This window comes from Procambarus clarkii, chromosome 33 (assembly GCF_040958095.1).
Source record: "Procambarus clarkii isolate CNS0578487 chromosome 33, FALCON_Pclarkii_2.0, whole genome shotgun sequence".
Classification (NCBI taxonomy): domain Eukaryota; kingdom Metazoa; phylum Arthropoda; class Malacostraca; order Decapoda; family Cambaridae; genus Procambarus; species Procambarus clarkii.
In genome coordinates this window covers 37,129,826-37,143,115 of record NC_091182.1, presented here as the reverse complement: position 1 = coordinate 37,143,115, position 13,290 = coordinate 37,129,826, and the positions used below count along the sequence as shown (strand labels likewise).

General features: G+C 47.3%; 1 protein-coding gene across 12 annotated transcripts in view; it reads right to left on the bottom strand.

Annotated features, from left to right (window-relative positions):
* The window catches only part of LOC123765217 (uncharacterized), a 321,546-nt gene that overhangs the window by 137,318 nt on the left and 170,938 nt on the right, over positions 1–13,290 (bottom strand). For all 12 annotated transcript variants that reach the window (XR_011230261.1, XM_045753688.2, XM_045753689.2 and 9 more), the window contains one exon: positions 5,939–6,300. Coding sequence is in view for 11 of the 12 variants with exons in the window: in XM_045753688.2 (XP_045609644.2) it covers positions 5,939–6,300 (362 nt within the window). In the remaining variant the exon portion in view is untranslated. The remainder of the gene's footprint in view (positions 1–5,938; positions 6,301–13,290) is intronic.

Below are 13,290 nucleotides of genomic sequence, written 5' to 3'. Positions count from 1 at the left end.
CGGCTCTATTGCAACAAAAGTAAGTACAATAGAATTTTTTTTTTATTTTTCCCGTGATCAGTGAACAGAACTTAACAGATTAGCAAAAAAAAAAATTTTTTTTTTTTTCAAAATGACATGCGCCTGTGTGGATAGCAGGATATTAGACCCCGAGCATGTTAAGGGTTAAGGTGTGCACCAACTTTTGGCAACCCACTTCTACATCAATATGATGAGCTCCTCAGGTCAATATTCAGGAAGGCGCTCAACCTAGATTTAGATGACAGTCAGTGGGACCAAGCAACATTACCAGTGAGATTTGGAGGGATAGGCATACGAAAGGCAACTGAGGTAGCACTTCCAGCATTCTTATCCTCATGTACAGCAGCCAACGAATTGGTAGGGCAGATCCTACCAGAGCGCATGAGAGAGACAGCGGGAACTCATGATCAAATGTTCATCGAAGCAGCCAGACAATGGGACACCATTGCACACCCTCAACCCCGACCACAAGTCCCAAAAGACCACAAGCAGGCCCACTGGGATAGCCCCATAATGGAAAAGACTGTCACAGCAATGATTGACAACGCTGATGCTGAAAACAAAGCCCGCCTCCTAGCGGTAACAGCACCCCACGCCGGGGATTTTTTATTTGCTGTGCCCAATGCAGCCCTGGGAACTCGCCTCAATCATGACGCTCTCCGCATTGGAGTTGCCCTTCGCCTTGCCGCCCCCATCCTCACCGAACATAGGTGCATCTGCGGAACTGCGATGGCAGACCAATATGGCCACCATGGTCTGGTATGTTGTAAATCACAGGGTAAAATTGCAAGACATGAAGAAGTCAACGACATCATCAAGAGGAGCCTCGCCACAGCCCGCTGCCCGGCACAAAGAGAACCACACTTATCCAGACCTAACGACCCTCAGAAGCGCCCTGATGGGGTCACCTTGCTACCTTGGAAGGATGGTAAGCAAGTGGTATGGGACTACACGTGCGCTGCCACACTGGCCAGTACCTACCTCCACTACAGCACACGTGAAAGCGGTGGTGCTGCTTCTTTCAGGGAATCGCAGAAAATTATTAAATACAGAGGTCTAGCACACTGCTACAGCTTTGTTCCGATCGGCTCGGAGACCCTCGGTTCGTGGGGAAAATGTGCATTGAAGTTCCTGAAGGAATTGGGGGACAAATTGATCAGCGCTACAAAAGACCAGAGAGCAAAAAGTTTCTTGTTCCAGCGCCTCAGTGTTGCGATTCAGAGGGGAAATGCCTGTTGCGTCTTGGGAACTAGTCCAACTTCAGAGGAATTCGAAGAAGTATTTGACTTGCAACAATGATCGAACCCGTCTGTGACATTCATCAATGTTTCCCATTGTTGTGTTTTTCAAGAGATCCATAACCTTTAAGCACCTTTTTGCATTATTATTTTTGTATCAACCCATGTATATCTTGTAACCATCAAATGCATAATAAAGCACAAAAAATAAAAAAGGAAGGGGGTGGTAGGAGAAAAGCACACAGAAACTGTATTGGAGGGGATCTAAACATTCCCTCTAATGCATTATGCGTGGTTTCCTCCGAGGCTATGGGTCCCCCTTCTTCCAGCTAGAGGTGGTACTCCCTTCCATATTATATAAAAAAAAATATATATATATATATATATATATATATATATATATATATATATATATATATATATATATATATATATATATATATATATATATATATATATATATATATATATGTCGTACCTAGTAGCCAGAACGCACTTCTCAGCCTACTATGCAAGGCCCGATTTGCCTAATAAGCCAAGTTTTCAAGAATTAATTGTTTTTCGACAACCTAACCTACCTAACCTAACCTAACCTAACTTTTTCGGCTACCTAACCTAACCTAACCTATACAGATAGGTTAGGTTAGGTTAGGTTGGGTAGGGTTGGTTAGGTTCGGTCATATATCTACGTTAATTTTAACTCCAATAAAAAAAAATTGACCTCATACATAATGAAATGGGTAGTTTTATCATTTCATATGAAAAAAATTAGAGAAAATATATTAACACTTTCGCGCTCTCGGCGCTCAAAAAAAAACAATACCCCAGATGCTTTCGGCACTTCGCGCGCCTACGCGGTAAGACCGAAAAAGTGTACACTCTTTTGACTGTCCTGACAATAATTGAAGGCGCACGTATTTAAATTTGGTATCACTTTGTTCGCAATGAAATTGTCTATAAGAGCATACCTATAAAATGCCGCCCAAGCATAAGGAGTATCAACACCAAATAAAAAACTATGCAGATCACTCGCCGAGAGCGCCAAACAGCAACAAAATGTTTCCACTCTCTTAATGGTTGCGAAGCCTACAGTTGTCCTACATCGCTAATTTTGGTATCATTGGAATCGCAATAAAATTCTCTACACGGACATATGCATATGAATGTTTAATATAGGTAATTGCCCACCCGCAAGAGTGTGTGAAGTGGAGAGTAGTTAGCCGCGAGCGCACTGGCGAAAACACAGGGGGGAAATCATGCTTGGAAAGTTTATACGTTTCCTGACCCTACTTTTCTATGTACGTATTTCTTTTTTATACCAATGTGTTCGCAATAAAATTTTCTATAAGATGAACTGTATAACATTTGTACAAAGCATGTGTAAGAGAAGCGCCAAATATAGAACCACGTTGCTCAGTATGCGTTCGCGGCAGAAACGAACGCATTGTTTTCGTTCGTTTGATGTTTGTCATGTTTATACTTGATGAAACATTTTATAATTTGTATGACAGTGATCGCAGTAAAATTCCCTACACAGACATATACATAACACATACAAATATTTCCCACGTGTTGGATATATCAACGGCTAAAGGGAACCCACTGCCACACGCTCGCCACACCCCCAAACATACTTTGTGTATTTTTTTTTTTACTCATAGAAGTTTATGTGATATAATATTCATTCTTATACCAGAAAATTCGCAAATAAATTCTCTACAAAACAAAAGTATCCCCATCCATTTCGGTTAAAAAATGAAATTTATAGAAATATTTTTTCGATGGACGAGAAAAGTAGGAAGTTATGCGGAATCGTAAGAAAAAACAGCGACGAGTTATCTCTAATCTAAAGCGCGAAAGTGTTAATTCAGGAAAACTTGGCTTATTAGGCAATTCGGGCCTTGCATAGTAGGCCGAGAAGTGCGTTCTGGCTACTAGGTACGACATTATATATATATATAAAGTTTATACGTATATATATATATATATATATATATATATATATATATATATATATATATATATATATATATATATATATACAGTGGAACCTCTATTAACGAGTTTTTCCAGTAACGAGCAAGCCACTCGCAGCAAATTTGTCTCTATTGACGAGCTCGCCTCTATTAACGAGTGAAACCACATGGTGCTTCCTAGCGTCTCGTGGGTTCTCGCAAATTCTCGGACGCCTCCGACGCCAGTGTTGTTGTTGTATCTCACACGACAAGCATCCCTCTGGATTTATTTGAGCTTTTCTTTGGGTTTTTAGTGGTTTTGCAACTACAATTTGTAACACACGATGTCTCCAAAGCTGCTGCTTGCTAAAGATTGTGTTGTCAAGAGGAAGACACAATTACTGTGGATTTAAAGAAGGAAATTATAGCAAAGCATGGGTGTGGTGTCTGTGTGATTGATCTCGCAAGGAAGTATGGCAGGTCCTCATCAACAATTTACACCATTAGTAAGGGAATGAGGAGGTAAGGGAGGATGCTGCCTCTTCCACTGAGATCAGGGAAGTGTTTGGAATGTTTGAAAAGGTGAACGCATTCTTGGAAAAGCTGCCCTGATAAAGCAGTGACAACCCGGTGTGTGAAAATGTTTAATTTATCACTTTGTGATAACACTTTATGAAAGTGTTATCACTTTCGCAGGTATATGTCGCTTGAACGTAACACACTTTTTTTCTCTTGAATGTACCCAAACACCGTGCTCAAGCGTCATTTGAGCAAATATTTCTATAAAATCCAATTCTTATCAGATCGACTTGGGGATTGTATACATGTTTGCCATGAAATTTCCGTTTTCTTTAATAACCACATTGCCTATTTGAGAAAACGGCATTGTATTGTATCTTCGTGGTAAGACTATTATATTGTTGACACGAGTGTAATCAACGTAGTTTTTTATTTGGTGCTGGTCTAACGCATCCTTGTGTGACATTTGAAATGAAATTTGGGTGAAATTCCCAAGAAGAGAGAGTCCGCCTGACTCAGAAGTGGATTCTCCTTCCACACCACAACCCCTCTCCTCCTTCCCACCTCCCCATCGTCTCCCTCAAGCCAGCAACTACTCTTCATAAGGTAAAGTAAATATTAAAACACTACAACAAAACATTTATATTTACATGTGCAATATTATATTTACATAAAAAAAAGTCATACAAGTATGGATGTTTTTGGGAGTGGAACGGATTAAATTTATTTCCTTTATTTTAAATGGGGAAATTTGTTTCCAAAGACGAGTTTTCCAGGTAACGAGCTCGGTGCCAGAACGGATTAAACTCGTTAATAGAGGTTCCACTGTATATATATATATATATATATATATATATGCAAAAATGATCACAAAAACACTGATCCAAGTATGCAGAATAACCACATATGAAAAATAGAAAATGCTTAACGCGTTTTCGGCTAATTCGCCTTCATCAGAGCAAAGTAGAATCCATTCTACTTTGCTCTGATGAAGGCGAATTAGCCGAAAACGCGTTAAGCATTTTCTATTTTTCATATGTGGTTATTCTGCATATATATATATATATATATATATATATATATATATATATATATATATATATATATATATATATATATATATATATATATATATAATTGGATAATTGGGGCTCCACATTCTATGAATTTATGTTACAATTGACTAGGTCAACCCGCAGCCAATTAGCAGTTAATAGAACGTATGGGTTGGTGGTGGCAGCTGTTAAGAGGTCTCTAAGGGTTATATGGTGTAGCCGAGAAAGTACAGTGTCCTCGTGTCGTGATATCTTGGTGATCAAATGCCAATGTCCCGAGAGTTGTTGGCTGAAGGATACATTAGGAACTTTTAATAATAATGACCAGCATTTAACCAGATTATGTAAGGCTAAATGTTTGGCCCCTGTTACACTTGGTGCCCCCTTGGATTCTCTCTTTCCTTTTAAAAAAATTTTTTGTTAAAAAGCAAATGAGGAAGCACAATTAACAAATGTGCTTCCATATTTTGTCTTCCGTTCTAAATGATTGAACTGTACTCACCTAGTTGTGCTTGCTGGGGTTGAGCTTTGACTCTTTGGTCCCACCTCTGAACTGTCAATCAACTGTATAGTTGAGGGATTGACAAGCCAGGTGTTTGGCCACCTAGCGGCATGTAGTTGTAATTAAGAAGCAAGCTGTTTCATGACTTCAGTGTTCATTCATTTCAAGGTCTCCTTTCTTATTCTTTATGCTTTACTTACCTTGCTGATTGCTTTGGTTCGCCTATCTTTCTGGTGGCCTTTTCTTGTTAAGGGCAATTTTGTATCCTTGCTTCTGGTGTCCTAGTATTCTTGCTCTAAATAGGGCTAGGCTTTGGGCTTTGGTGTCACGTAGGCTTATAATAACTCATAAATACCTATCTAGAAATATGGAGCCACCAAGGACTCACTAGAAAGTCATTTCATTAGTCAATGCTAGTTTTATTCCAATCTTTATCATATCTTTAATTATACTTAATCTTTCTTGCTGTGCATTTCCCTTAAGTTTCTATTCAGAGAATCCACCTTTGTCCCATCATCAACTGCTCTTGTCACATCCAGGATAACTTTTTAATGGATGTAATTTTTGTACCGATTTGATAGGGTTATAAAATGCCATGTATAAATTAAGGTAAAATGCTTAATATAGAATATTTAAAAAATAACATACCTTAGATTGGATGACTGGGCTCTCCTGGCTATCTTGTTCAACATCGGAGCAATTTACAGACACCTTTGACGGTGGTGTCTTGCTCATCAGCAGTTTCATAGACATGCCACCCAAGGGGTTATCAGATGAAGATTCATCAACATAAATAGTAGACTTCTCATTATTATACTCATCATCCTTATTTTTTGAATTTGGACTTGGGGCATCAACAAAAACGGGTTTGGATAATGAAGACTGAGCCATGCCAGATGATTTCACAACAAATATCTTGTAAGGTTTGTTAAAATTGGCTCTAATATTTAAATTATTCACAAGTTTTCTTAACTTTCCAGGTGTATGTGTGCGTGCGTCTCCACTCAGACCTGCATAAAAAAATAAAACCAGCGTTGAATGTAATGAAACGCCATTTTCTGGGTGAGACCCGGAGGCTCCCCGGAGCTTTACCGGCTGATATGCTAATGTCAGACTTTGGCATCAGTCATGTGTATGGAGTTCTAGGGCCTACCGGGGACCACGAGCCAGAACCTGGCCCCCTCAGAGAGGCAAGGGGAGCAATGGCCTATAGAAACCCCCGTGTGGTTGGAAGCATTCTATGTCTGCCATCGACCGGGTCAAGCATCCAGAAAGGTAAGCATTCCAAAACAAACCCCTATTCTAGGTGAAAATTGCTACCTAAGCCGAACTAGTGGATAGAACTCTCCAACAGAAAACAAGGCAAACTAGTATGACAGTCATACAGTCACCGCGCCGCTGTCTACGCAGCTCCCCCCTCCCCGGGAGCGGGAAAGGGGAGCCCCAGACCTCCCACGCCGGCTATCCACCCATCAGTTCTGATGCTGGATGTCAAAACACGCGAAAAACGACCGACCGGAGGGAGGGAGGGTTGCCGGGGAGCCTCCGGGTCTCACCCAGAAAATGGCGTTTCATTACATTCAACGCTGGTTTTCTGGGGGGAGCCCCGTCGGCTCCCCGGAGCTAACTACCCACAGAGGAAGGTCAAAGGGACAGAACCGGGAGGCGGACACCACGCACCCCCCAAGGAGGCGAGACAACCGGCAGCAAAACGCCAACCCAAGGCGCCACAGCCCCGAAAATCCCGGGAACAACACGAGAACCACGAGCAGCAAGGCCCCTGCACGAACACCAAAAATCCATGCCCGAAAGACCGCAAGGCCACGTAGCCCAGACGGTAGCGAGAGCAGCGAAGCCACGAACGCCACAGGCATGAGGGAAGAACACAGGCAGCTTAGCCGCAAGAACACGGCTGACCACCCGGGACACTATCACCCGCGAACCGGGAAGAACAGAACCGGATCAACGCAAAACGCGCTCCGGACCCAAACGCCTGTGGCACGCAAACAACAGCGGAGGGCCGTCACTGAACACAAAAACGACACACCCCCGGCCCGACCAACGAAGCACCAACAAACCCTGGACCCCTCCAGAATGCAGCAGCCCCACCCCACGCCAGAAAAGATGGAGACTGCTGCCACCAAACAACCAAAACGCTAAAACCGAAGGAGCAAGAAAACTCAGCGACTCGACCCCCAGAGGCAAAGGCCCAAAGGAAAGAGCCGACGAAAAAACACACCGGAACCGAAGGGGCACTACCAACCGAGGAGAAGACAGAGCACGCTGACCAGAGACCAGGATGGTGCAAGCGGCGCACGAACAGGCCGGAGGTGAAACGACGCACAAGACAGCTGACTAACGGTGCAGAAGCAACACCAAGACCGAAAGCAAGCTGAAGCTCTGCCTGCGCCGCACGAAAAGAGGTGACAGTATGTGGCAAGACGACAGCCCCCAACCCCCACTAGAAAACCAAGCCGAGAGTAAACCAAGCTAACAAGAGTAACCACCTATGAAGGGACAGGAAAAGGAAGGACCGCCAAAATACCCCATACTGCCGCCAAGAGAAGCACGCAGGTGGGACACCTACCACGAAGCCACCCGACCACCAACCGGAGGCGAGACCACGAGGCAGAACGTAAGCAGCCCCGACAAGGCCCCTCCGAGCCCAGGAAAAAGGCGGAGCCGCGAGAAGATCTCGGGCTGCGACCACCGAAACCCAGGCGGCACAAGGAGATGGAACGTCTGCCGAACAGAAAAACTCCCCAAAGCATGCAAGCCCGCCAGGAGTTCAGAAACGACGGGTCCGACGCGAGACATCGCAAGACCCCCCCCCCCCAAAAAAAAAAACGGCAGGGCAAGCTAGGAAACCAAAGAAGGCGGAAGGGTCGCCGCCAGAACAGGACCCGAACCAAGGGGCACGAACAACTGCAATAGACCGAGACAAAGAAGCACATCACAGGGCACAGGCTGACTAACGCCTAAGAACACATGCAGAACATCCCTGCTGCAGAGGAGGCAGGAAGAAAGAGCAGAAGCACAAAAAAACCCAGGAGAACAACCAAGGGTGGACAAGCAGGCAGGGACAAAAACCCCACGCAATCCCCAGGCACAAAACGGCAGCAAAGTGCCACTCCACAACCGGACACAGGAACAAGGACACGCCACCGTGAAACACGGTACCAATGCACACGTGCAGCAGCAGCAACAGGCACCACTGCAACACGTAAATAGCAACTCCCCTCTGCAAGGCAGAGAACGGAGCAGGCAGACCCCAGACAGGGCCAACGGAGACACGACAAAACCCTGCAGGCCCAGAAACCTGCACCAGGCGACCGACGGCGGAGAAACCCCGCTCGATACCTGCTGGATGAGGTACTGGGAGCTCTTTTACACCTGAAGCCCGGCCCAAGGTCAGGCTAGACCGGCCAGAGGATGGCCCACCAGGCAGCTGCTAGGAGCAGTCCACCGGCCCACATACCCCCACAACCAGGACGGGCCGGAACTGCCATACGAAAACAGGCCAGTGCGCCCTGGAAGTCCACGGACGAACCAGCAAGAAGGCTTATGCTCGCAAGTAGGTCGTGTAACAAGCACAGATCTCTGATGGTAATACAGTGTTCCCCAAAGGTGCCAATAGCACCACTGCACTCCACTGGTACTATCCCGCAAGTTCTACCAGATAGGCGGGACCCAAGAGCCAGAGCTCAAATCCTGCAAGCACAGCCAGGAGCCTTACCAGGTGAGTACAGAACCAACCCTACAATCCCCACACCTCACAACATTAAAAAGGAGGGTCCCCTGAATGACTCCAGCATGGGTTGGACATGCACATGAGGGGGACAGGAAGGGGTGATAAAGGGACAGTCACTGGTGTGCGAACGGTCTCAGTCGTACAAAAATATACCTAAATAAAGACAGGTATATAAACACCGCCACATCCAGCGCCCGGCCAAAAGACGCCAGACCGCAGAAACTCACCTGGCGAATGGTGGCACGAACTTGATACGACTCAACCGTGCCCAGAAGAACTTGGAAGCACCGCCAGGTGAAGACGCCAGAGCCGGACCCTGCCGGACCCGCAGGAGAGCAGGGAGAGGCGAAGGAGGCGGTCCACACCCATGACACAGGGAAAACCGCGGTGTCCTCCCCACAACTGGGAACCAGGACACCCCCGGCGCGAAGGGGCACATACCGCAGCCAGGGAGAAGAACGAGAGGTGAAGCACTGTAGCAAAAAAGGGCGCAAAACACCAGCACTGAAACACCGCCCAGACCAAAACAAACTCCACGGCGCATGCGCATAACACGCTGGACGAACCGCACACCCTCCCTGCGGGAAGGCGCCAGCCAGGACTACTGCACGAGAAAAGAAGCCAAAAGAGGAAGCAGGAACAATAAAACCAGCCAAAGAAGCAAAGAGCCCAAAAAGGAACCCAACCGGGCGTCAAGTAGCCCAACAGGGCGACAAGTAGCCCAACAGGGCGACAAGTAGCCCAACAGGGCGACAAGTAGCCCAGCAGGGCGACAAGTAGCCCAACAGACGTTCCAATAATGCGGGAAGTAGCGAAAAACCTTCCCGTACCCTCGAGAACACAGAAGCCAACACTAGTCCCGAAGGCACACGAAGGCGCAGGCGCACCCGAGATCAGAAGTCACGCAGAACCCCATTGAACGGGGAAACATGACAAAAACACCGTCCCAAAAAGGGGTGGGAGGAAACATCCACCCACAGGACGGAACCAACCGACTCAAAGGTCAAGGAACCGAGCCCGGGGAGGGGCCGACGTCCAACAGCACGTACGGCGAGTGGGGAGGAAAGACCCCACTCCGTGTAACCACAAACCCCGCCTAGAGGGGGTAAAAACCCCCACGGGGTCTAACGGGGCCAAGACCCCCCCCAAGTCAGCCCCTCCCCAGCCCCGGGAACCTACACGACAGGCCCTGGGGCCGAGCCGTTCCCCCAAAGCCCTGGCCGTACCAGAAAACCGGGGCAGCCGTGAAAACACTAAGGAAGGGAGCCCACTGGCAGACTCACACAACACGGCTGGAGGAACAGGCTCAAATGCCCCCGTCACTACCCCAGAAGGGGAATTCCCTGAGACTGCCCGAGTCTCAACACCAAAAACCCCGCCCCGAACCTACAGACGGTAAGGAACCGGATGCAGGCAGGAAGGGTGAACCAGGGGAAAGACAAGGGGGCGTGGATGGAACCGAAGCAACCAACACCCCCAAGTCCCAAAACGAACTACAATGGGGCAGCCCCGGGGCTCCCGGGGAGGAAACCACGAGAACATTGCCACCACCAAGGCTCAAGTGCAACGCCCCTGCTGCCCGCACCCGCTTTGTTAGCACAACTGGGTAACCGAGCCACAACGAGCAACCAAACTCGCAGGACTCCGGGTCGAAGGTGTCACCGACCCCACAGGCAGCAGATGGAGGCAAAACAGAGAGTCACCCAGAGACAAAGGGTGAGAGCAACCCTCAAACTCGCTAGAAGCGAGGGGGGGACTCTGGGGTCACATCCATTGGACCCGCGCGCCCCCAGGGGTTTCCCAGGGTCCCGAGCGTTTACTTTAAGAGGACTCGCGCTCAGGTAATCCCAGGCAGGGTACTGCTAACCAGCACCCAAAGCTACCAAACAACTTTCTAAGAGCTGAACCCCCGGGACGTGTACACTCACCGGGGACCTAGCAGGGGTACCACCAGAAAATACTCAGAACACAAGGGACACAAAGGGCAAGAACGAAGGCAGACCCCCCCCACCAGGTAGATAAACAAAAAGAAAACCCCGCAAGAGGACAGCGTACCCAAGCGGAACAGAGCCGGCCGCTATGATTGGTAAAGACAAGCTGCACAGTACCCTGCGCCCCACCAGTGCAAACACTGCCCCTTACTCTAAGGCGAACAAGGGAGACAGAACACCCGAGCACACAAAGAGCGGCCGAAAACCAAGCAGTAAACGGCCAAGCAGGGGCAGGACCCAAGGAACTTGTGGAAGGTGGCCCCAAGGGCAGTACTTACAGGGCACCTAGGGAAGGGAACCCTAGGCGCATGCAGCCCGAGTATTGAAGAATCACTCCCGGCTCACGCACCACCTAGAAAACAGACACCACACTCTAGGTACAGTGCTGAAACAACCACTGGAGCCGGAGCACATAACCATTGCCTATAGCATCAGCCGAAGAACTGATGGGTGGATAGCCGGCGTGGGAGGTCTGGGGCTCCCCCTTCCCCCTCCCGGGGAGGGGGGAGCTGCGCAGACAGCTGGCGCGGTGACGTATGACGTCATACTAGTTTCCTTGTTTTCTGTTGAAGAGTTCTATCCACTAGTTCGGCTTAGGTAGCAATTTTCACCAGAATAGGGGTTTGTTTTGGAATGCTTACCTTTCTGGATGCTTGACCCGGTCGATGGCAGACATAGAATGCTTCCAACCACACAGGGGGTTTCTATAGGCCATTGCTCCCCTTGCCTCTCTGAGGGGGCCAGGTTCTGGCTCGTGGTCCCCGGTAGGCCCTAGAACTCCATACACATGACTGATGCCAAAGTCTGACATTAGCATATCAGCCGGTAAAGCTCCGGGGAGCCGACGGGGCTCCCCCCAGAAAAATTACTAAAAATTTAATTCTCTTTAACTAATATTTATAAGCTTTTTCAACCCACATCAGATTTTACCCCTAAAAATAAGATTTAAAAAATGTATCAATACCAAATAGAACATGAAACAACCGATATCAATCAGGTCAGTTCAGATTCATTTAACACCTAAGTTAATTTTTATTTGGAAACAGGGATTTTTATTTATAGAACAAAACTACAGTATTATGTTATCGGATAACATAACAGACTTGGAACTGATGGACTATGTCAAGGCCTAAGTTAGACATATATCTGAATGAATTTGGGTGGATATAAAAAACCAGCGTAGAATGTAATGAAACACCATTTTTTGGGATAGACCCGGAGGCTCCCCGGAGCTTATACTGGGCTGATGTGTATATATATTAGACCTGTGGCAACAGTCAGTCAAAGGAGTTCTAAACCTACCGGGGACCAGAGCCAGAACTTGGCCTCCTCAAGAGAGGCATAAGGAGCAATGGCCTAAAGACACCCTCTATGTAATTGGAAGCAGTCTTTGTCTGCCATCTACCAGGTCTGGCACCCAGAAAGGTAGGAATTTCAAAACAAACTACTGCTGGTCAAAAATTGCAAACCGAAAGCCGAACTAGCAAACAGAACTCCCCAATCAAAAGCAAGGAAACAAACATGACGTCACCACAACCGCCTGCGCATCCGTCTGCACAATCCCCCTTCCCGGGAGGGGAATGGGGGGGGGGGTCCCAGACATCCACACCAGCAACTCTTCTCAGTTCAGAGGCTGAGTATCAAAAACGCGAAAAAACCACCGACCGGAGGGAGGGAGGGATGTCATGGCACCTCCGGGCCTCACCCAGAAAATGGCGTTTTATTACATTCAATGCTGGTTTTCTATGGAGAGCCCCTTCAGCTCCCGGAGCTACCTAACCAAAGATAAGAAGAAAAGGGACTCACCCAGGAGGCAGTCGTCACTTGCTCCTCAACTCAAATTCAAGACAACTGGCTGCAACTTGCAACCCAAGGCTATACACGCCCGAGAAGGACTAGGAACAGTTACAAGGTAATGTGCAACCAGGACCCTGTTCAACCTCCAATAGCCCCGTGCCCAAAAGATAAGGCCAGGACATTACTAAAACATGCAGCCGAATGCTGAACTTAATAACAGCGTGGGCACGGGGAAAGACCACAGGTTGGCTAGGCTGAAAAATCCTGCAGACAACCTGGGAGAAGCAACAGAAGAATCCATGGTATAATAGGGCATGTATAGAAGCAAAGGGACTGAACAGAAGGGCATGGAGAAACTTCCGGAATAACAGAACACCAGAAAGCAGAGAGAGATACCAGAGAACCAGGAATGAGTATGTTAGGGTGAGAAGAGAAGCAGAGAAAAATTATGAAAATGATAT